At 38.5% G+C, this 24997-nt stretch overlaps 1 protein-coding gene across 1 annotated transcript; it reads left to right on the top strand.

Moving 5' to 3' along the window:
• The first annotated feature begins 1460 nt into the window (after nucleotides 1-1460).
• On the top strand, nucleotides 1461-15600 carry LOC121382535 (galanin receptor type 1-like). Its single transcript, XM_041511994.1, has 3 exons — nucleotides 1461-2188; nucleotides 11249-11366; nucleotides 12086-15600. Exons 1-3 carry the CDS (start codon nucleotides 1798-1800, stop codon nucleotides 12897-12899), a joined length of 1323 nt encoding a protein of 440 aa, XP_041367928.1. The 5' UTR covers nucleotides 1461-1797; the 3' UTR covers nucleotides 12900-15600.
• The last annotated feature ends 9397 nt before the right edge of the window (nucleotides 15601-24997 follow it).

Here is a 24997-nt window from a genome sequence, read left to right as displayed (position 1 = left end):
AGTAGTAGTATGAGTAGTAGTAGTAGTAGTAGTAGTAGTAGTAGTAGTAGTAGTAGTAGTAGTAGTAGTAGTAGTAATGCACAATGCATAATAGACAGAGAAAAAATATTTAAAAACTAAGAATTATACACGTATGGCGTTATTATATCATTTAGTATTTTGTAAAACATTAAAGGGATCCTGGCTCTAATCTTGTTCCGTAGATACCATAGGCGCCCAAGTCTGAAATGTATCTGAAATGTTCGATACATACAGTTGTGGAGAAATGGTTGAGACGAGAAGAAATAATAGAAATAAATCAATACATAAAAAGGTTCAGGCAAGTCCATCATCGGCACGAATCCTGATTTGCGCCAGATCTCCTGTCCGGACGTATCTAGTAGCACCCCATTGCAACTTTATATGGCCTGAACAATTATCATGTTCGCAAACAAAGTACTCAAATCGTTCAGACGAGGGCCAACGGGAACAGGCTACGACCCGCATTCGGTAGGCTTGGAGCACTAGTGTACTAGTATATGCACTGGGTACTCATATACTGATCTAGACGAGGGCCAACGGGAACAGGCTACGACCCGCCTTCGGTAGGCTTGGAGCACTAGTGTACTAGTATATGCACTGGGTACTCATATACTGATCTAGACGAGGGCCAACGGGAACAGGCTACGACCCGCCTTCGGTAGGCTTGGAGCACTAGTGTACTAGTATATGCACTGGGTACTCATATACTGATCTAGACGAGGGCCAACGGGAACAGGCTACGACCCGCCTTCGGTAGGCTTGGAGCACTAGTGTACTAGTATATGCACTGGGTACTCATATACTGATCTAGACGAGGGCCAACGGGAACAGGCTACGACCCGCCTTCGGTAGGCTTGGAGCACTAGTGTACTAGTATATGCACTGGGTACTCATATACTGATCTAGACGAGGGCCAAAGGGAACAGAACCTTTCCATGTCAGATAATTAATTTTGTATTTTGTATAAATGGTATGTCCCCACCCTCATTAAGAATTGTAGATCCGCGCATGATACAGGTAACGTTTATTTACAAAAATAAATAAATAATAATAATAAATTAAAGATGAAAGAAAGAAAGAAAGAAAAAAGAAAAGAAAGAAGAAAAACAGAGCATGTAAAATACATATCTCTCAATTCATTCATAAAGAACTATTTTGCGACGCGCAATATTTTACTGCCTCCAGCAAGATGCTAACGCTTACGTTTATCACCTGAACGAATCAGTAACACGGAAGTGAATTGTCAAAGATGTGGCGGGAAAAGCATTATGAATGAAGTTTGGAATTTCGGGTCACAATAATCGGGCATTGACCGGTTGGCTATGCTCCAAAGGAGAGTGCCGCCCCTCTTGGTCTAAGTGACAGGCAGGAGAATTTGTGATACGCGGCAGCATTCTCCAATGGTAGTAAATGAATAGTAAACGGCGAATTCACAGAATTGTACACATAATTCCCGTAATCTGAATAATAAATTTTCCACTCATTTGTATGGTGTAGACGTTTTTTTATTTTTATATATATATTTTTTATTCGCCTTTTCTCGACATTTGAAATCGGTCTTTGCCGCGATGCTAAACCAATAAGTAGAAGTCGCACGATGGCACCCTGCCTTTTAGTCGGCTTTGTCTCCGTGGGCAGATTATTCCAAAGACTGGCGTACCACAATGACACGAAGTGCATGCTGAGACAATTCCTCACCTTTTACGTTTCCATGACGTCTCTAGTACTGACAACAACGTGGAGATAGAAGGTGTTGCAGTTCCACTGCTGACGGCGATGGACACAGGCGATACAATGTACACCTACGAATACCTGGATCATTACTACGCCGAGTTCGATTTCAACTATTCGGACCTGAGCAACTTCAACGACAACGACGGCGAGTTTTACATCTTCAACGACAGCGACGATGGCCTCGAGCCAGATTTCGAATCGACGAAACCGGAACGTCAGATGGTACCGGTGCTATTTTTCCTCATATTCGCAGTGGGCATATTGGGCAACAGTTTAATGATCTACGTGGTGTCGCGTCAGCCTGCCATGAGGACGGTGACAAACATGTACCTGATCAACCTGTCGATTGTGTCCCTTCTCTTTCTACTGGTGTGCGTCCCGTTCACGTCCATAGCTTACGCAATCACAGATTGGCCTTTTGGAGGATTTTTATGTGAGTAAAACTGTCTACTTTTTAATACCCACTGTTTATTCTAGTCCACTTTGTATTACTTTAAACGTGTTTACAAACTATCGCCATCAAACATATACATATAGGGTTTACAAAGCCTGTTTATGTCGTACATGCGTGTAACTATATACATTTACAATATTTAAACATATCGGTGGTTTAAAAAACAAAAACAAAAACAAAAAAACAACAGTCTTCGAAAATTGGGCCCATCGATAATGGTGAAGAGTGATTTACCTTATTAAATACATTATATAACTAATATATTATTGTGCCATAGAGTGTATATAACGATTTATACAACTCGATTATCTGTTTGTGTACCAGGCATTAATCATACTATACATTTTACGAAAGTCAGTATAGCACATACCAAGGCCTGTAATAAACTCAGTAACTGCTTGAGACTAGAAAACAATAATAATAATTTTAAAAAATCAATTAATAATCAAGAGAAAACCCCGATTATTTAATAATGAAGAAAACAAGAGAATCAAACAAATTGTAGAGGGTGTTCATATCATGTTCGGAAGGGTTTTTATAAAATGAGTACTGGATTTAACATGTTACGATTTGCCGATTAGGGTCAGGACGATACCTAGATTAGCGATTAACTTTTATAATAAAAGTCTGAATTATGAGTTGTATGGTATAACACTGTTTTATTACTTATATATACTTTCTCAATAACGAGCAGAAAATGTCATTCCTATTTTTAATGTTTTCAGTACATACACAATACACACATCATACAAATTACGTCATTATACATGAGAAAAATCATATAAACTACGTCACTGCTCAGACAGTTATGTTCCAATGTTGTTGTTTTTTTCCAATTAACGTTAAGGGTGATGGGTGACAGTATTTATAGTCTTCGTGAATACATGTTGTTTGGAACGCTGTATGTGGTCTTAGCCACCTATGTTACTATTGTCTATGTGATTTGATTTTGTGGATTACACCTGTAGGTGCTGGGCTCGCATAGGATGCCATAACGGAGTACTGACTTTCACGTCATAACGCCAAATACCACACTGCATGTACGGATGTTAATGTGTCAGACGAATTTAAAAACATATGTCACGCTACAAATAGGGCAGGTCTCAACCAAATGTTGAGGTTACGGTCGTTTCCGGTTGATATTAGCTGAGCTAAGTGTAAGAAAGTCCTCTGTACAGAACTTCTGAGTTCTTATTTGAAAATCGAGGAATGCTGTTCCGTGATCACTTGATTAAAGAAACTGTGGTGGAAATTGGGCAAAATATACTAGTTACAAATTGTCGCCCGGATCACTGGTACTCTGCTGACCAGCACTTGCCCTTTGTTACTGTGATCTAGCAACAATTTGACCTTAATGTGACCTTAATATGATCGGGGGCGGACTTTAGCTCAGTCTGTAATGTTCTCGCTGAAGTGCTAGCGTCGCAGGATCGAACCACCTCAGTGGATCCATTCAACTGATTGAGTTTTGTACTCTCGTTCCAACCAGTGCACCACAACTGGCCAAAGTGCATGTGAAATATCCCTTGCTGCTAATGAAAAAAAATGTAGCGGGTTTTCTCTGATGACTACGAGAATGTTTGACATTCATTAGCCGATGATTAATTAATCAATGTTCTCTAATGGTGTCGTTAAACAAAAACAAAATATGATCGGATTTATGGCTCTAATTAATGACATGTGACTTTTCTAAGATACTCAAAAAACTGCGGGTGCGTGTTGAGCCATTCGACCGTTACAGTTGAGTCAATCTAATGAACGACCCCGACTAACCTGGTTCATCATGGTCTTCTATACATGTACATCTGTATAGAAAGCAAACATGATGCAGTAACAGTGTAAATCTGAGCATGTGACATTTGAAAATGTTTGGGTTACAGTTATTTATTTGTACTTCTCACAACACTTTGTGAAAATTTAATTCTGTGTAAATTAATATCACAAACAAAGAGGTTTGCTTTTTATTTAAAACAATATTGAACGATAACCTTTTTGTATGTGACCCCGATTAAAACTTCATACAGTGCGTTATTTGTGTTTTCAACCTTGATTTCATTAGGCTTTTGTTTTAAAATTGATTTATACGTTCACGGGTATATCTTATACCTTCCAACCCAAGAAACGTTTGATACAAATTTATTTTGAAAAGGGGTTGAAAATAATGCGAGTGGTTAGGTACACGCGTCAAAAACAATGTAATGATCTCTCATATCTGTCGACAGCAGGTGTGGTTTCATGCTAATAGTATTTCGTGTGATTATTGATTTTGAGTAGAAAATGCCAGTGACTGCCAAGGACACAATTGTGTGGTGTATAACACAACAAGCACAGCAGTAAGGATTGGTCCCTACCCTCACATTTGATGGAACTTTGTGGCGGAAATCACCGAGCAGAATGAATCAATGATGGCACAAGTTTTTTATAATGTCCTCAGACTTCGTGAACTTACTGTCCCAAATGCTATTTGATTGGTATATTGGAATGTGCTGTGTTGTACGTGCATAGATGTATTTTCATTTAAATACTACTTGCTGCTGGTCGACACGAATAACCTAACTAAACCTACCCACCTTCCCTTGATTTGATAGCACAAACCATGGCCCTTTTTGAACCAGTTATGGATCACTGGTCGGTGCAAGTGGTTTACACCTACCCATTGAGTCTTGCGGAGTACTCACTCAGAGTTTGGAGTCGGTATCTGGATTAAAAATCCCATGCCTCGACTGGGATCCGAACCCAGTACCTACCAGCCTGTAGACCGATGGCCTAACCACGACACCACCGAGGCCGGTGAGCAGGCAATATTAAGGGTGTCCTTTAGGGACAGTTTGGACTAGAAATCTGAAAGACAAAACCGTATTCCCTGATCAAAATCTAATCTCAGCACAAAACAGAGTCGAAAGGACGATTTAGGCAAAGTCGAGATTGCTTCCATGATCCACCATTAGGTGCTCGACCTTAGGAGGACCGCCACTCCCTAGGATATCAGTAATAGATTGTTTTATCCCTCCTGCATCACCCTAAGGAGGACCGCCACTCCCTAGGATATCAGTAATAGATTGTTTTATCCCTCCTGCATCACCCTTAGGAGGACCGCCACTCCCTAGGATATCAGTAATAGATTGTTTTATCCCTCCTGCATCACCCTTAGGAGGACCGCCACTCCCTAGGATATCAGTAATAGATTGTTTTATCCCTCCTGCATCACCCTAAGGAGGATTGTCACTCCCATAACTAGACTAGAAACCTCAAACGTGTACAGAATATAGCTCATTGGTATGCATTCATGAACCACTGTAAAAAAAACAAAAAACAGTGATGATATCAAGTGTTCGCGAAAGTTGAGCATATCCTGCCCCTCGGCTCCGGTGGCACCCGTCATGAGCATAGCCCATAGCCATCAAGTCCATGATGAAAAGGCATACATGTACAAAACGTCATAATACAGACGACAGACCAAAGTGGAAGGGTGGGCAGAATCATGGGCTATTTCACCCCCCACCCCCCAAACGCACATTTAACTGTAATTGTCAACCTCTTTTAATCCCACATTTAATTGTAAATTTTTTCAAAGAAAAAAGGCTAAGATGAACTTCTTCTTCCCCACATCCGAGCTTCGTCAGTTGTTATTCAAAGTAATAATAACACCAAAGAATACTAGTACATTTAGTTTGACTGAATTATTCCTGTAGCTAATCTAGGTTGACAAAAGTGGGTTAATACGTGCTATGGTTGGCTGTGTTATTCGTTCCAAAACAGTTGGCTTTGCGTTTTGTTTTGATTTGACCACCTGTGGAATTGCACCAGAGACCTTGGCGAGTGCTCGAGTTCTCGCCGTGTTTACCCGCCAGGTGTCGTCTGTGATGTGCTAGCACACAGTACCACACAGGTCATTAGTTCGGTCGACACATAGAGGCACGTTTGTCTCACCGATATTATATATATATATATATATATATATATATATATATATATATATATACACACACACACACACACACACACACACACACACACACACATATATATATATACAAACATACATACATACATACATACATACATACATACATACATACATACAAACATACATACATACAGCTTCGATAGCTCAGAGCGTATCGTGGTTAGTCGTGCAATTTGCGGGCGATTCGGTGCCACAGGTTCGAGTCCCAGCAACGGCATGGGACAATTTGTGAGGCCAGAAAGGATTTAATTATCCCCTGCGCCAGTGCGTTAATATCTATGTAAGTAACAGTCAACCTCGACATACATACAATATATAGAAAGAAAGAAGTGTTTTATTTAACGACGCACTCAACACATTTTATTTACGGTTATATGGCGTCAGACATATGGTTAAGGACCACACATATTTTGAGAGGAAACCCGCTGTCGCCACTACATGGGCTACTCTTCCGATTGGCAGCAAGGGATCTTTTATTTGCGCTTCCCACAGGCAGGATAGCACAAACCATGGCCTTTGTTGAACCAGTTATGGATCACTGGTCGGTGCAAGTGATTTACACCTACCCAATGAGCCTTGCGGAGCACTCACTCAGGGTTTGGAGTCGGTATCTGGATTAAAAATCCCATGCCTCGACTGGGATCCGAACCCAGTACCTACCAGCCTGTAGACCGATGGCCTGCCACGACGCCACCGAGGCCGGTACAATATATAGATATTCATACATCAATACATACATACATACAAACATACATACATACAGAAGTGAAACAATTAATACGATATTACAAAAACATAAAATTATAAATTGTAAAAGCAAGCCAAAAGCTTTTAAAATACTTTTATGCAGACATAAATTTTGAATTAAATAAACTCAATACAACTGTCTCAAAATGCGGAACTAGTCAATGTGCTACAGAAGTATCGAAGGTCAATCGTTTACCTTTAAAACTGGGAAAACATTCACAGTTAAACAAAACATGAATTGTAAATTACAAAAATTTATTTTACCCTTTTAATATGTAAAACCTGTGGTAACTTGTATGTTTTGGAAACCCACGTTTTAATAAGCAGAGTTAACATGTCTTAATAAAACTATGTGATTACATTAAACAAGGTTTAACAAGAATGTGATCTAGAAATGAAGATGAGTACATGTACTTACTATATTATTTATTTATTATACTTTGTTCTCCAAATGTTATCTGTATATGTTTGTAACTTGCTCACCATATTATTATATTACCTCATGTACCATGTATGTGGTCTGAGTGAATAAAGAATTGAATTGAAAAATTACACCTACGCATTAATGTACACAGACATCAAACTAAATCAAGTTAATTACATTTCTTCAATGTTAACAAACATTTCCATTATTGTTCCAAACACTAACGTTTAGTGTTTCCTGTCGAATTATTGTCTGAAAATAATGTTGTAGAGGAGAAAGAGAACTGTTTATTTAATTTACTAAATCCTCCTGTAACTACTAACAAATAATGAGTGCCATCATGTTACAATTGTGTTCTAATGACACCATCGTTGTCGTCACTGATTCTTTACAAGGCTTACAAGTACTTTTTAAAAATATGAATTAAACTTATTAGATGTGAATAGACAATTTGGTAAGTCTTAATAACGGGTGTGACCACCTTTGGCATCTGTGTATGCTGAAGGGCGAGCCGTAGCCCAGTGGTAAAGCGTTCGTTTGATGCGCGGTCGGTTTGGGATCGATCCCCGTCAGTGGGCCCATTGAACTATTTTTCGCTCCAGCCAGTGCACCACGACTACTACATCAAAGGCCGTGGTATGTGCTATCCTGTCTATGTGATGGTGTATAAAAAAGATCCCTTACTGCTAATCGAAAAGAGTAGCCCATGAAGTGGCGACAGCGGGTTTCTTCCCTCAATATGTGTGGTCCTTAACCATATGTCCGACGCCATATAACCGTAAATAAAATGTGTTGAGTTGTAAACCATTTGCTTCATTTCCTTTCTATATATGCTGGACGATCTGACGTAAACCTGGTATGGTTCTAGCCGTAAATTGCATAGTTTCAAAACAATTTCGCAAGTGTGCGACGCGAACATGATTGTCCTGTTGGCGTGACATCATTCGAGGTCGACCTGATCGGGGCCTGTCTCTCGTATTCCAGTTTTGTTGGTAATTACTCCAAAGCTAATTTTCGTGTGTGCGCGCGTGTGTGTGTGTGTGTGCGCGCGCGCGTGTGTGTGTGTGTGTGTGTGTGTGCGCGCGCGTGTGTGTGTGTGCGCGTGTGTGTCTTTGTGTTTGTCTGTTATAGTCGATTAGCATGAGAAACATTGATGAAAAAAGTACCAAAACTTTTCTTTACCACGTGCAGCGTTAAACTGAGAAAGAAAATCCGAGCAACTTCTACTGATAAATATTAATGATAATGCGAATAAACAAAAATAAACAAACATTAGAATTACTTAAAACAACCGTAACAAGTAGAAATAATTTTAAAAAGTCAGTTCATATTTAAGGCTTGTAAGGTAATGAATTAGGGTTCCTGTCAGCTCGTGAGTTTCTGAAAAAGACAAATGCAAAAACAAAGCAAAGCTAAACAACAACAACAAACAGAAGAGACAAACTCAACACACTAAACAACAACAAAAATCCACAAAACCCCCCACGAAAACCCCCACAAAAAAACGAAAAAAGAAAATAAACAAATATCCCCTACCCGCCCCAAAATAGCCTTTTATCGGAGATCCTATACTTTATAATTAAAATGACCAAACGAAGCATTATGTGAAAAGTTACATAACTTATCCTATAATTCTGTCTCTTCACATTATTTGTGCTTTTATATACTAAAGGGTCAAGGTCATTAATAAATGCACTTGCGCTACAAACGGTTAAAGTATAGCGAATGGCAGCAGATGAACACGATGTGCGTTTTACGCAATTACATTAGAACGTCGACCTTCTAATGTAATAGCAGTTTAATTGCTCGTGACACTTTATGGGGTGAAATTCTCGTTAAGCTCTTAGCAGACGACACACAATATGGCGCGAAATACCTCGTTTATTTATGTGCATTCCAAAAGTAAAACTTAATACATTGGACAATAGCATCGAAATTCCAACATGTCACAATGAGGAGATATCTCGACAATACGTCTATTATATGATCTAATGTCGTATAGATTGTTTACAAACCAAATTTAAATAGTTGGAATGACAAAAAAGCAACAAAACACTAGCATCACCAACAACATACAATACCAATACCATCACCAACACAAATACTACTATCGCAATCTATATGAAAACACAAACACCAACATTACTACACCCTCACCACTACCAACACAACCACCACCATCATCATCAACATAAACACGTTTATCATCACCCCCACCCCCCAAAAAAACAAACAAACAAAACAAAAACACAAAAAAACATTATAATAATAAAAATTAAAATTAAAATTAAAATATTAAATATAACCGAAGTACTAAAGGTACCAAAAGTGTAGACACATTTTGTAGACCAATTCAAACCAAGAATATTTATGTCATTAACACCATTGTTTGTTTGTTTGTGGTTTTTTTGTGGGGTTGGGGTTTTTTTGTGTGGTTTTTTGTATAGTCTTAAAATGTAAACGTTCCGACATACCAGACCAGAAATAAAGTGTTATATACGATATGTAGGAAAATATATATTATTTTCAGCCTGAAAGCTATCACATTTAGTGTTGCTGTTGATGTTTATTGTATGCGATGTGTGTACTGCCCAGAATGTCAAACATTAACTCCAGACACTAGTAATTCTCAGTGAGTAAAGGAAACCGTTTAACCGAGTTACGCAAAGTATCCCAAAAGCGTCAACCCATAACACTTAGGAGGCCAATGCCCTGTTCATTCATGCTGCAGAGGACTTCCTTTTCAACAGAATACCATAGTAGTCTCACTCGGAAATTATTTACTGCACTCTTGCAACACCATTAACAAATTATAATCATATTGTATTTGATGGCTTTAACTATTTATTTATTTACTGATCTCTTGCAACACCATTAACAAATTATAATCATATTGTATTTTATGGCTTTAACTATTTATTTATTTTCTTCTTAATTGTTTGGGGACGGGATGTAGCCAAGTGGTACAGCGCTCGCTCGATGCGCGGTCGGTGTGGGATCGATCCCCGTCGGTGGGCCCATTGGCCTATTTCTCGTTCCAGCCAGTGCACCATGACTGGTATATCAAAGGCCGTGGTATGTACTACCCTGTCTGTGGGATGGTGCATATAAGAGAACCCTTGCTGCTAATCAATAAGAGTAGCCCATGAAGTGGCGACAGCGGGTTTCCTCTCTCAATATCTGTGTGGTCCTTGACCATATGTCTGACGCCATATAACCGTAAATACAATGTGTTGAGTGCGTCGTTAAATAAAACATTTCTTTCTTTCTTAATTGTTTTGTAAAGTAAAACATTTAATTGCTCACTTAAAGTTCTTTTCTCTCCTGTTGGTTATATTTCGGTTCGAATCGATGTGTTTTCTTTAAAAACAACCCTCATATTAGACAATGTAGAATAGTTTGGCTATTAGCTTTCTACCGTTGTAGCCAGTGTGAGTTGGCTGGTATGTGTTGTCTTGTTATTTCGAAAAGAGTTGCCTATTTTGTCAGCAGCGAGATTTCATACTGGTCTTAACCATTAAAAGTCATATTTTGTGAAATGGGTAATTTCACTTAACGTTTGGTTCCCTTTATTTTGTTCCATTTTTGGTGTTTTTCTTCGGATTGTGTTTTTCGTTTTGTTTCGGGTGGGTGGTAATCTTGTGGTATTTGTTTTATTTGGTTGTATGTTATTATCAGTGACTTATTCATTTTTCTCTGATTTGTTAACTTAGAGAAAAACTGACAATCAATAATTTCAACATCCTGATTTAAATGTATGTTGAACAGAAATAAGGCTAACCATACATTGAAGAACATTCTATATAAATTGTTCATTTATTCATGTATAATTTTCTCGTTTTCTAGCAACATGAAAATATTCTTTATTATGAGGAATGCATTGTGTTGTTTTCAATTGCAGGCAAATTTGTGAACTACATTATGGCAGTGTGTTTGTTGGTGAGTGTGCTGACCCTAACGGTGACAGGAATTGACCGCTACTACGCCATAGTCCATCCAATGAGGTCAAGACATTTCAGGTAATTAGAAATGAACACAAACCATTCCTTAATTCCAGTTAAAAGTAAAGCGACACCTGGAAAGCAAACAAAAGATTTAAAAAATAAAATGAAAACGAGAAATATGCACGGGAAAAAAGGTAAATTTTTTCTTTGTTCATTAATGACACCACTAGATTTATTTATCATCGGCTATTGAATGTCAAACGGTTGGTAATTTTAGAAAGCCGCTACATTTTTGCATTGGCAGCAAGGGTTCTTTTATATGCACTTTCCCACAGACAGGTTAGCATATACCCTTGTCTTTAAAATACCAGTCGTGGTGCACGGGTTGGGACGGTGAAAACCCAGTCAGAGAATGAGTCCACTGAGGTGGTTCGATCGTACAACACAGGCACATCAGGCGAGCGATCTACCAACTGGGCTAGATCCCGCCCACACAGACATATGCTCAAAATAATAATAATAATAATAATAATATAAATATATGTTTTATTTCTCTTTCGTACTGAACTGTTGCAAAAATATTCCAAAGGAAGGCTACAAAATAAATTAGAAATAGTGATGAAATATTCTAAATAAAAAAATTTAATTAACAAATGCAGGGAAAAAACTCATCGTGTTCTCTTTTCAAACACTGCTTATTTTATTTGTTTGTTTGTTTGATTATTTGGTTGGTTGGTTTTATTTGTTTTTAATTTACTATCTAACTATCTAACAATCCGTAATTCTATTTTCAGAACAACGAAACGGGCTCTTGCCATCATTTTGTCAATTTGGGTTGTCTCAACAATCGTAATGGTGTACAAGATATTCCTGTATAAGATTAGCACACGACTGCACGTGTACGACGTGAGGAGCGTCTGCGACCGAAGCCACGCCACGTTGCAACAGAGGCAGCTCGACTCTGGGGTCATGGTCGTCTTCACCTTCTTCTTACCACAGATGATTCTGGCGGTTTGTCATATTGGAATCGTGCGCAAACTCTGGAACAGTGTCCGGCCGGGATCGAGACCTAACGACATAACACTTGCAGCTTTGCAAGCCAGACGCAGAATAGCAATAATTATTTTTGCTATAACAGTGGCATTTGGAATCGGGTGGTTTCCTTTCCACATGGTGCATCTTCACGAGGACTTCGTAGGAGCAGGAGACCATATACTGTTTACGGGAAGAGAAGCCCTGAGTTTCTTTTCGTACATGGCCAACGCTATCAATCCGATAATATATTGTCTATTCAGCTCTAACTTTCGGCATCATTTCAAGATGGCATTGCTATGCAAGGTCTTAAGGAGAAGACGGGTCCGAAGGATTCATATTGCCTCCCAGCATTCTTTTCCAGAGGAAGTGGTTGCTTTGCACGTGACAGATCAGGCAGTTATAGACAATGGGATTGAGCAACTTCCGGTGCAGAACTTTCTCAGCGCATGTCCGTTTATTAACGACGCCAGCCTCAGACGCGATGTGAAGAAACGCGCGCGCGCTCGTGATGACAGTCACATGATTACTCAGATGATTTCTTTGCACAATCTGGACCTTCCTGCTGTTGTTTAGGAGTTGGCTGTGAAACGCAACACCACCCTGGTGTGCAGTCTACGTGCAAACGCTCTTGGGTTGAGGCATAGTGGCAACAATGTTACTCGATCTGTTATAAGTCCACGTGTAGATATATGTTTTGTGTCTCTCACTTCCATAGCAGTTGACTTTGGGCTTTTAAAGTTTAATATAATAAAAACAATGACATGCCATAATAGTAATAATAATAATAATAATAATAGTATATGCATCTTTAAAAGGTCACAGCGTATCAGTTGATTGTAATGCACACTATATTTCTCTAACTTGTGCAAATTAATGATATGGCATGCATATTTTTTATTATCTCGGATAGAAACTCATCCGATATTCATTATTGTATAACGCTATGTTCCCGCTACGGACCTAGTTCTACTTTTGTCTGTACAGAAATGGTCATTTAATTGATGTATAGGCTGAGATTTAATAGATACAAAGTCCGTATGCGTATCAGTAAACGTAGACACACGTGACTTATTTATAGAGAAATTGATATTTGTGGACTGCGTAAGTGTACGTACACAAATACGCATATGGACTATGCATCTAGGGCCAGGTTCCATTTACCTGTATGCATATCCGTAATCCGAAATGATTCATCCGTATACAAATAGTTCATATACGTTTACATACCAGCCATTTCTATTTGTATTGATTAGGCGTGGGTAAATGTATATAGAAGATACCTTGTTGCTGAAAGGGAAAATGTAGCAAGTTCACTTCTAAAGGTATATACATACCAGAATGATCAACTGTTTGATATTCAAAAGCCAATGATTAAATAATCAATGTTCTTTAGAAATTTAGTTCAGCAAAACAGACTTTACATAAGCTGTCCATATGCAGTGTTCGGATACGGATACATACACGCACACGGAGACATACATGTATTTAAAAGACATCAAACGAGCTTCCATTTCGTATCATGTTTATGTCCCGAATGAAATACTGTTCAGTTGTTACAAGCCTTAGCGCATGACAATGAAAATTATTTCACGAGGGACATAAACATGATACGAAATGGTAGCGACTTTTATATCCTATTTATTACCCATAATCGATCTTAATTTATATCACTCAACTCGTTTGGCTGACGTTCCTGTAAGGTTGTAGTGCGTCAGTCGATGACGTCACGACGTGTTACGTCCCACTTGACGTTCTAATGGGACGTACCACTTTAATATGTACCAAGATATGTTTATCAATATGGGTAATAAACTAGTATATTGAATCTACTCCATCTAATGACACAGAACGTGATTTGTTTTTGCAGATTATGCACTACTTAGTACGTGCACGTTAATACTCGTATGGGACACAAATAAATTGACTCTGGCTCTAATATTGACTACACAGCAAAAACAGATCCAAGTCTTTCATGTAAAAATATTTATATTGTTAGAGACGTTGATCATGTAAAATAATGCGAAGCTTTAACTTGTATTCATATGTAACCTTGTCTTTCAGCATATATATTTTTTAATTATCATTATTATAATACAGCAATATCATTGAGCTAACATTCGTAATCGTCACAACGATTAATCTAATCAGAAATGTGTCGGTGCCCCGTCCCTTGACCCCCTCGCTTCCAACGTCTAGGACTGCCTAAATTACGTATAATAGCAGGTTGTAGATTCATTAATTGTATATAGCATTATAACTAAGGTCAAGTACATTGCTCTTTCATGTCCTCCAGTGACTTTCAAGTATGCCACGAAATAATTGACACTATAGTTTGTACCGAGGAGGCCTTTCACATTGCGTGTTATATAGTCATCTGTTTACGTTCGATTGCCAACTGTTACAATTAGAATGTGCGTAGAGCATGATAAAATATGACGTTTTGTTTGAAAGTCAGCCATTCAAATAACCAACTCCACCCTGCTTAACTTATGTGACATATTGTGTCGTTTTAAACAATCGTCGAGTCACAAATTAAACTAACAGACTCCTGTATTATAGTTCATCTTCACTAAAAGACCCCATGACCCCAGCTCTGATGAACTGCGCCCGAACTGTGTTCAGAAGCGACAGGGTCATGCAATACCTGGCCTGTCCAAGAATGTATAGTCGTGCTACCACGAGGATCTATGTGCATGGGCTGGGGGTTTTGTTTGTTCGTTTCGTCCTTTGCCTTTTAAAAAAAATACATATATACTACCTGAAAATTAATTAAGCACCACATGTGACTTAGCAAGTAATTGTGAACATTTCGTGAATACAAAACAATAAAATTAATGTTCTGTGTGAACAGAGGATATTGAAAAAGATTGTCGGCAAGTGACAGTCGTTACATCCTCATAACTAGAATCCGTAAGGTAATTTCTTCATTCCATCTTGGAACGGGCAATTACTTCAGAGATAAGTTAATCACCTGTCAAAAATACTGTGCACCACAGAATAACAATAATACTTGAATGTTTGTTGGGATGATTAATTTGTTTTGGTTCGTTTCCAGAGAAACTCTACATAATAATTCTTGTGCGATAAAACAAGATACAGACGTTTTCGGTGATTTCATTTCCACTTTTATGACCTTTGCACAGGTAGTAACAGGCATATCGATTCGACATGTGCAATAACTAACAGTATTTCCGTCCATAAATGTGTGTCCAGTATCAGAGCTTACTTGTGTGTGTGTGTGTGCAGTGTTAACTGGACAATTGTTTCGAATAAATAAAAGTTTAATGACATACTGTATTGTTGTTTTTAAAATTTAACTGTATTGTTGTTGTTTTAAATTTAAATTATATTATTACGCAGTGTGAGAGAAAATATCCAGAAATGGTGACTCTCGTGACATTACAGAATGTACTGCAAATAATTGTGCTTATGTGCTTATACAGGTGCGGATCTATGAGTACTATGACGCATATCTGTCGACAAGCATCATTGCCACGAACCTAAACGTACCACGAAAATCAAGTGTTTAAAGAATAAATATAATGCATTTGCTTATTTTTTTCAGTGGGGAGACGAATACAATACAAAGTATATTTTGTTTGGTGTGTACTTAAAAATACTGCAAATTCCATTGTTCTGCTACGCCCTCAAGTTCTATAACAAATGGCGCTAACTGCGCAAAACGAGCCTGTACAACGATCTGTTTCTTTGACATAATCATGGTTTCTTTATACTGCTATCTTTGAGCGCAAAGGACAAAAGGTGGCCAATGCCAGGCAATGCATCATGCACCGTATACGCCAATGGAGCATCTGCAACCGTGTTGAATGACCAGTCGGACTGACCGGTCACTCACTGACCATTACCGCGATTACCTCATCCTTACCATGGGTGTTTGCGGCGCGGCACTGGAGACGAAATTCAGCTTCTTAGAAGCCCTGAGCACCTGCGCAGTGCTTCTACCACAGACTGGCCATTCACCGAGGGTTAACCCCCCCAGCGTCTAATCGGTCAGTCTGCCAGCAGTGACGGTAAGGGAAGCAGTTATGCTTGTCGACGGACAGGCGGTTATGTACTTGATTAATTTGATAAAGGAGCAGTTGGAGATAGCACCAACATGGCCAGGCTCGTGTCCATCTATAAAGGCATACATCAGCACACTTACGAACATCTTCAAAAGCAAAATTAATGTGTCCAGTTCATGCACTGTCATAGTCGCGTTAGTTTGGCATGCATGATACAAATAATACGGTCGTAACAATATTACAAAATGTTTGTTGTGTTTAACGACAGCACTAGAGAAAATTGATTTATTAATCATCGGTTATTGGATGTCAAACATTTGGTAATTTCGACATATTGTTTTAGAGAGGAAACCTGCTACATTTTTCCATTAGTAGCAAGGGATCTTTTATATGCACCACCCCACATACAGGATATCACATACCACAGTATTTGATACATCAGTTGTGGTGCACTGGACGGAGCGAGAAATATCCCTATGGGCCCACTGACGGGAATCTATCCAAGACCGACCGCGCATCAAACGAGCGCTTCACCACTGGGCTAAGTCTCGCTCCTACGGAACTGAATGCAACCAGTCAACAGGGGGTATGAGGGGCCTCCCCCAGAAAGAAAATGGATTAAATTTAGGGGCAGGGTTAAGAGAATCATACATTACCGATAAGAGTAATTAATTTTGTCAAAAGGTCAACTTTAAAAAAAAAAAAATCAATTTTTTTTGGGTATGGCGCCATACCTGTTTTACCCTCTGGCAGAATCCCCGGTGGGATCCCAGTGGTGTTTTTCACTTGGATTGTCTAGTGGACACAAGAAAAGTGTTTCAAAACTATTGGTGGTGTTACCTGGGTTAAAAAAAAAAAAACATATCTGGCAGAGCTAGTCCAAGCGAAAAAGGTAATTCAGCTAGATAGTTTGACGATGTTTATGAGCATGCATATGCACCACATGAATGTGGTAGTGACATCTATCCCTTCCTGGTGCGTCAAAGAAAGATCGCCGATGCCATACTAAACTATTATTTGCAGTGACCATTGTGTTTCACTAATCTATTATACTGCTGTTAAGCAACATGTTTCACACTTAAAAAGTAATGTCCTAATGAAAAAATTAATAAGTTGGCCTCAAAGTATGAAGTGATCGAAGCGTTCCATTGATGCAGTCTGAATAATATCGCCAAAGAACAATTTTTTGATCTCCTTGAATAAAAGAAGGGATTGATGTGTTCACTTCATTATTTATAAAAAATAAATTTTAATAATGAAGAATTCAAATTATGAATACATAAACAGTTTCAGGGAGGATGCAATGTGTGTAACTAAATATACAAAAACAAGTCTTTTTTTCAAAATGTCAGGCTGGCACATATCATAATTCATTAATACTTGTTGTTAGATTTAGTGTACACATATATTGAATACATTTTTATCAGCTCTCATAAAGGGCACGTAATCTTTAGGCCTAAAATTCACCCAATATTTCCTTGCAGTTTTAAATGATCAATTCACTTTATTGATTGAATACTCTTGCATGTGATCATAAAATCAGTTGCCTGAACCCAAAATGGTGAGCAGCTTTTTATCATACTAAGTTGAGTTATTCGAAGACCTAATAAGGTATTAAAAATTAAAATGAGTCATAATCTACTAGAATTATTTAAATAGAAACTATTATGCACAAAAGGATAATGTATATAAAATGTGATTTAAGACGGCCATTTTGGATCATGGCGTCACTGGTCCAAGTGGGATGTTGACTCAATGTTATATTTTATGATGCACATGGTGACAAACAAAACAAGAAGCTAACAAGCAATAAATAAGTACCGACAGGTGCGTTGTTTGTTACGCAAAAAATGGCTGTGGCCTTAGCATCAACATACCTTTGTATACTGAGTAGATGAAGTCTACATTCGTTTTATTTTCAATTGTTAGTGTCCCATAATGGTATCTAAATTGCTTTTCATATATGAATCACTTTAAAAGGCAGTGAATTAAATGTTATTATTCAGGTAAAGTTTTCATGGTTGTGAACCTAAAATTACCCTAAAATTCACAAGGGACACCAAATATAAGTTTTAATATCCTACTTGTATCCTAATGTATACATTTTAAGTCATATGCAAATTTTAATGACTCAAAATACTATTGTGGGCTAATTTGAACATGTCATAATATTAAGAAATATCCACACCATGACCAGCACAGGTCATATTGAGAATGCCTCCAATCTTTAAAATGTTCTCTATGATGTCTGGTATGCGCGTGTCAAGTCTCATGCTTTTATCAAAAAATGCACTATTCGGTAATTTCTGTACTATAAAGACAATGCATATCAGGTGAGCGCTTTACCAATGAGCTACGTCTGTATGTATGGATAACTTGTATTTATGTCGAGTTTGACTATTACATACATATTATATATTAACGCACTGGCGCAGGGGATAATTAAATCATTTTTCGCCTCACAAATTGTCACATGCTGTTGCTGGGACTCGAACCTGTCGCACCGAATCGCCCGATACGTTCTTAGCTATTGCGTCAACCTTAAAAAAAAGCTCTTTAGCTCAACCATACGCATGTACGTGTGTTAACATTTTCAAAACATACGACTGGCTGCTCCTAGGTGATGACCAGGTCACCAATGTCATAAATCCAATGAAAAAACAGCACGATCGAAATCGATTACACTGAGACGTATAGGTAACCTGATACGCATTTGTCTGTGAAGCGAAAGTGCAAGGGCTGTTGTCACGGGGATCCTATAATACCCGTAACTGAATAAAACACGATTATCCAAATATCTCTTCTAACGGTATATCTATTAGATCTCTCTGTATCGGGCAGTCCAATACCCGAGTGGCTCGGCTCTAGGTATGATCAGAGATAAGATCTTATATAAATATATATATATATATGTAGCACGTTTAGTTCACTAGAAAACACAACAAAACACAATACACTTTGAAATCTGTATTAACACTGCGCTGACAAATGTGCTTGCCGCAGTAGTTAATTAACAACAACAATATAATAACAACCCAGAACTAATCACTTAATTAGTTAATCGCTAGGTGTCTAGTTTACACAATATTCTAATCACTTCACCGTGATACAACACGCACACGTGTGATAATTGAAAAACGCTGCCAGGGGAACTTAATTAATAAAGGAATTACAACTCTATTCCTAACTGGTTAATTTTTAATTAACCCTTAACTACTCATTCAGTAACCTTGTAATACAGAATTAATACTGGTACATATCACCATAAAGACAATAACCTAGAGTTTACCTAGGTCCTCTAGGATGACCGGCTAAGCCTTAATATTTTAGAACAGTGGAGCCTACAATTTACTTCGTCAGATTACCGGAAACACTGTCTAAATAGTATTGGTATAATACAGTATTAAAATATTTAAAGTCACATCAATCACATCAAGGTTATACAACAGAGCAAAAACATATATTTACCACGTCCGGACTGAACTTATATAGATCGTTCAGTGGACGACGTCCGTTCCCCTGCAGCCTTCCAATGTTTCTCCTCGATATATCATGTCATGTCATAGGGTTTAACGTGCACATTCAGAGCAAGCTGTTGTAGCGCACGCCTGTCGTGGGCGCAAGTGCTTGCGGAGCAAGCTCTGTCGTCCAAGACAGAAAGTTGAGGGGGGGGGGGGGGGGGAGGGACCGCCTGCACTGGCAGGTGCAAGGGAGCACCAGCAGTCCGACCGGGATCGGTAGCAGGCGGGGGTCGATATATCTAAAATCCTATCTATTTATTCAAAAATCTCAGAGACAGCGAATATCGCCTGGGGGCACAACGCGGTACCTCACCTAACATGTGATAGTTCCACAACTCCAAGGGACGGTATTTTCTCTTAGATGGCCAGACTTACTGTCACCAGTTCGCTAGCAATACCCCGGTCATAAACCGCACTACCGGAGTTATTACGTAACTACTGGCCACATGGCCTCCACACCTGGTCTGGGTGTGTATTAGGGGGTACGGTCGCGCGGAGGTATTACGTAACCAAGGTGCACACGGCCCTCTAAAACAATTAACATCGCCACAGGCGAAAAGATAAGAACATGTTCCGTCACAGCTGTAAATGGGCAACCTAGGGAGACACCACAGCATCGTAAAGGTCTAAAATTAACGAGCTACTCTCGATGCACTAATATCAAAACCTATATTAGCTCGGCCATTTACCTTTCGACCGACCGTTCAGAATTGCGCCAAAATTTCCTTAACAAAATTGCGCACCACTTTCTCTTTGGCATTAACGGCTCCATTCAAATTCCATAGCACCACCATCACCCCCACCCGCCTGCTACCGATTCAATCAGGCTGCTGGTGCTCCCTTGCACCTGCCAGTGCAGGCGGTCCCTCCTTCCCTCTCCCCACCTTTCCTGTCATGGACGGAAGAGCCGGCACGACAGGCGTGCGCTGCAACAGCTTGCTCTGAATGTGCACGTAAAACCCTATGACATGACATGACAGCTGTAAATAACTTTTAGTTGAAAAAGATGTTAAAATTTGCTTTAAACTTGGTTTTTGAGGAGATGTAAGAAACGAAATAATACATTTGTGTCCGCTAGATACCATTTATCTTTAAAATCGTTGTTTAAAAATGTATCAAACTCGCTTTCGCTCGTTAGATACATTTTAAAACAACTCGTTGTAAGATAAATGGTATCTAACGGCCACTCATGTAGTATTCTCTAGATATTGTATGTATGTCGAGAAGGCTCGTTAGATACATTTTAAAACAACTCGTTGTAAGATAAATGGTATCTAACGGCCACTCATGTAGTATTCTCTAGATATTGTATGTATGTCGAGAAGGCTCGTTAGATACATTTTAAAACAACTCGTTGTAAGATAAATGGTATCTAACGGCCACTCATGTAGTATTCTCTAGATATTGCATGTATGTCGAGAAGGCTCGTTAGATACATTTTAAAACAACTCGTTGTAAGATAAATGGTATCTAACGGCCACTCATGTAGTATTCTCTAGATATTGTATGTATGTCGAGAAGGGCGGGACGTAGCCCAGTGTTAAAGCGCCCGCCTAATGCACGGTCGGCTTAGGATCGATCCACGTCGATGGGCCCATTGAACTATTGTTCGTTCTAGCCAGTGTATTACGACTGGTATATCAAAGGTCGTGTAACCATATGCCCGACGCCATATAACCGTAAATAAAATGTGTTGAGTACGTGGGTAAATAAACCATTTCAGTTCCATAGCGCCATACCCAAACATTTCTTTCTGGCAGAAACACTGCCGGGACATTATCAGTCGACAACATGATTAGTATGTTGTCATTCTATATATTGGAATTGAACAGACACAAAAAGCTTTCAGCAAGTTTAGTACATCCGCTGTATGCCTGCCATGCAATTACGCTTTTATTCTGTCAGTTTCAGAACGACTACAGTTGATATGAACAATATGGATATTCATATAGCCATACAGTATCCTAATCCTTAACAGGTTCCTGTGATTTCACATATTGAACAGTGGTTTAAAATACACCCAGTAGATGTGGCCAGATATATGGGCTTCTTGTTGTTATGATGAGTGGTCTACATATCAAGATGTCGCTATTAAAAGTACTTGGTGACCTTTCTGGAAGAAAGTGAATATTGGATATTGGCACCAGTGCTAGGTGAAATAATCTCATCAGGAACTTTTTAAAAGTAACTGTCAGCAAGAAAACAACTCATGCGCATCAGGTGATTGCTTCTGCCCTGTATACACTACACCAAGAAACTTATACTTAATGTAAACATTGTCAAAAAGGATCGGCTGAAATGATTTTGAAGAGAAACAGAGATCAAAGTTTGAGTTTGATGAGATCTCAGACACATTCATGAAAGATCAATCTATAATGTGGATGCGCTCGTACACCTGCAATGACTCTTCCATACACTAGCTAACTAGATTTATACACGTTCTCTTTTATTGTTGTCACTCAACATCTTTAAAACGTGGGAATACTACGTGACAAGTTAATCTTACAAAGAAGCCAATAGTTGACATTTTTAAAAAGAAAGTTCACATGCACAAGAACAGTAGTTAAAACATGACAGCAACTTGTTCACATTGCCTGCCAGGTAGGTGACATGGACTTGGAACACTTCCTTTTCTATGATGATAAATCATTTCATCCACCTCTATCACATGACTGTAGTAACGTAAGGTTTAGTGAAAAACATCCCAGGTACGTCATTGGATACTTGTGTGCAACAAATTGGTGAAACCGGCAACTTGAAGTGGACATTGTTGGCACAGCTATTACCAAACATTTGATGATTATGAATGTAGGTTGATATTCTACATAATGGCAACTAAACACAAAGGTACATGACTACACATTTTGGCATGGGAAATTGTGACTTGAGGTTCTGTGTAACAAGAAAAACGTGTTCACTGTATTATTATGTGAAAGAGTAGCCATTAAAATATTTGATCATAGTTACTGAGAAGATAAAATGTGACCAGAGGCTGCAAATGTAAATTATTCGTCACAAACAAACAAGAAACCAGACACGTGCTTATTTCTACAAGCTGCAGATTCTTCAAAACATTACAAAAGAATTTAGATTAGAATGTTAGACACACACGCCACAAGAATCAGATATGCAAGTCTGTGGGTACAATGCATCTATAAAAGAAAGTCACATACAAATTTGCAATTGCTATTGTTCTAACATTGCACAATGCCAAATGCAGTGCATGGTCGGCATTTTTTGCTCTGACTAGCGGTGCACTATGTTAAGCAACAGTGTACTAACATCCATTCAAAGATACAGTATAGATGTGTATGACCAAGGAAGAGCAGAGGGTAGTGTAAACAGAGCCAGAAAAGTCATGTTCACACGAAAAGTCAGAGAAATATAAAATAATTCATCAACACAGGATATACTAGTCCAACGTCATGTTGTCAGTGTGGGGTACCATGCAGACCTTGGCATGGTTTGAAAGGACTGCTGACTGGAAGGTGAAACGGACATTAACAAACCACATAAGACAATGCAGATGCATAGGACACTGCACATACATACCAGCACAGTAATAGGAAAATCTGAAAGTCTAGTGGGTGTGATCAAGAACGGGAAATGGGCCTGATACCCACATTTTAACACAAGCTTTACTAAATAAACTGTAATATAGGAATCAATAAAGGAATAATGGCAGTTGCAAGGTACATTTTTATTTGTCACAGATTATTACTGATTTATCGATCCCATATATAATTGGATAATTATAATTAACTCGGTCATATCAAATTTGTAATGTGCTGGCACTCATTTCATTCATTTCAACTTATTTCCGTGCTTATATTCAATTGAGGTTCAAGCACGCTGTCCTAGGCACACACCTCAGCTATCTGGGTTGTCTGTCCAGGACAGTGGATTAGTTGTTAGTTGGTTAGTGGTTAGTGAGAAAGAAGAGGGTGTAGTGGCCTTACACCTACCCACTGAGCCCTTAAGAACTCATTCTGGGTTGGAGCCGGTACCGAGCTGCGAACCCTGTACCTAACAGCCTGTAGTCCGATGGCTTAACCACTGCGCCACAATCCATTGTAAAAATAAAATATTCACCAAAACATCAGCCAATCCTTCGCCGTCAAAGATTCATTGGTAGAAAAATTGGTGCAAAATATGTACCCAAAAATTGAAGATAGCTCTTGGTCAACCTCTATAGATTTTCTAATACAATTAATACTTTTTACTAGTAAATGAATTATTGTATTGTATTGTTTTATGTAGTGAAGGTATAATCATCAAATTTGAAAACAGAAATTAATTAATTAATTAATAAAAACATTTGGTGGCAAGCTGACATTGACGACTTTGATAAAGCATCATTAAGAATTTATATCAATGTTTACAGTTATGACGCTGAAATGACCTTTAACGGTAATCTGACGTCAATTTTCTAATTATGTCTTTAATTTTAGAGGTTCATTAATCGAAATAGTTAAACATAAAATGACAATAAGATATTATTTAGGGTTATTTTGACCATTTTTTTATATATAGACACATTGCCATTGCCAACACAGGTCATATTGAGAATGCCTCCAATCTTAAAATTAATTTCTATGATGTGTCGTATGTGTGTGCCAAGTTTCATGCTTTTATCAATAAGTGCACGAATCATTCACATATCCTCTGGAATATTATTCGATCCCATCGGTGGGTTCAAAGAACTATTTCCCGTCCCAGCCAGTGCACCACAATTGGTGTAACAAAGAACGTGGTATGTACTATCCTGTCTGTGTGATGTTACATATAAAAGATCCCTTACTGCTTATCGAAAAGACTAGACCATTGCGTGACCGCAACGGGTTTCCTCTCTAGTTGTTACTGTGGTCCTTAATCATATGTCTAACGCCATATAATGGTAATTAAAATGTCATGAGTGCGATGTTAAATAAAATATTTATGTCTTTATTGCATACATACATGCATGTACGTATGTAGGTATGTGATATATGTAGGTACGTATGTACAAACATAAGTACATAAGCACGCATCAACCGTACACATACACGCAAATATACGAGTCGACGTCATTTCAAGTAGTTAAGAATCACCGCAAGCGCCGTAGGCATAAATAACGCACAAATAA

This window comes from Gigantopelta aegis, chromosome 10 (assembly GCF_016097555.1).
Source record: "Gigantopelta aegis isolate Gae_Host chromosome 10, Gae_host_genome, whole genome shotgun sequence".
Taxonomy (NCBI): domain Eukaryota; kingdom Metazoa; phylum Mollusca; class Gastropoda; order Neomphalida; family Peltospiridae; genus Gigantopelta; species Gigantopelta aegis.
The sequence above is the reverse complement of the archived record's forward strand: the minus strand, read 5'-3'. Positions and strand labels throughout refer to the sequence as shown.

Bases quoted from the DNA above. Each gene is read 5' to 3' on its own strand.
- LOC121382535 (XM_041511994.1), top strand. From the start codon at position 1,798: ATGGACACAGGCGATACAATGTACACCTACGAATACCTGGATCATTAC. The intron at 2,189-11,248 runs GTGAGTAAAACT...TTTCAATTGCAG, and splicing joins GCCTTTTGGAGGATTTTTAT to GCAAATTTGTGAACTACATT. The intron at 11,367-12,085 runs GTAATTAGAAAT...TTCTATTTTCAG, and splicing joins ATGAGGTCAAGACATTTCAG to AACAACGAAACGGGCTCTTG.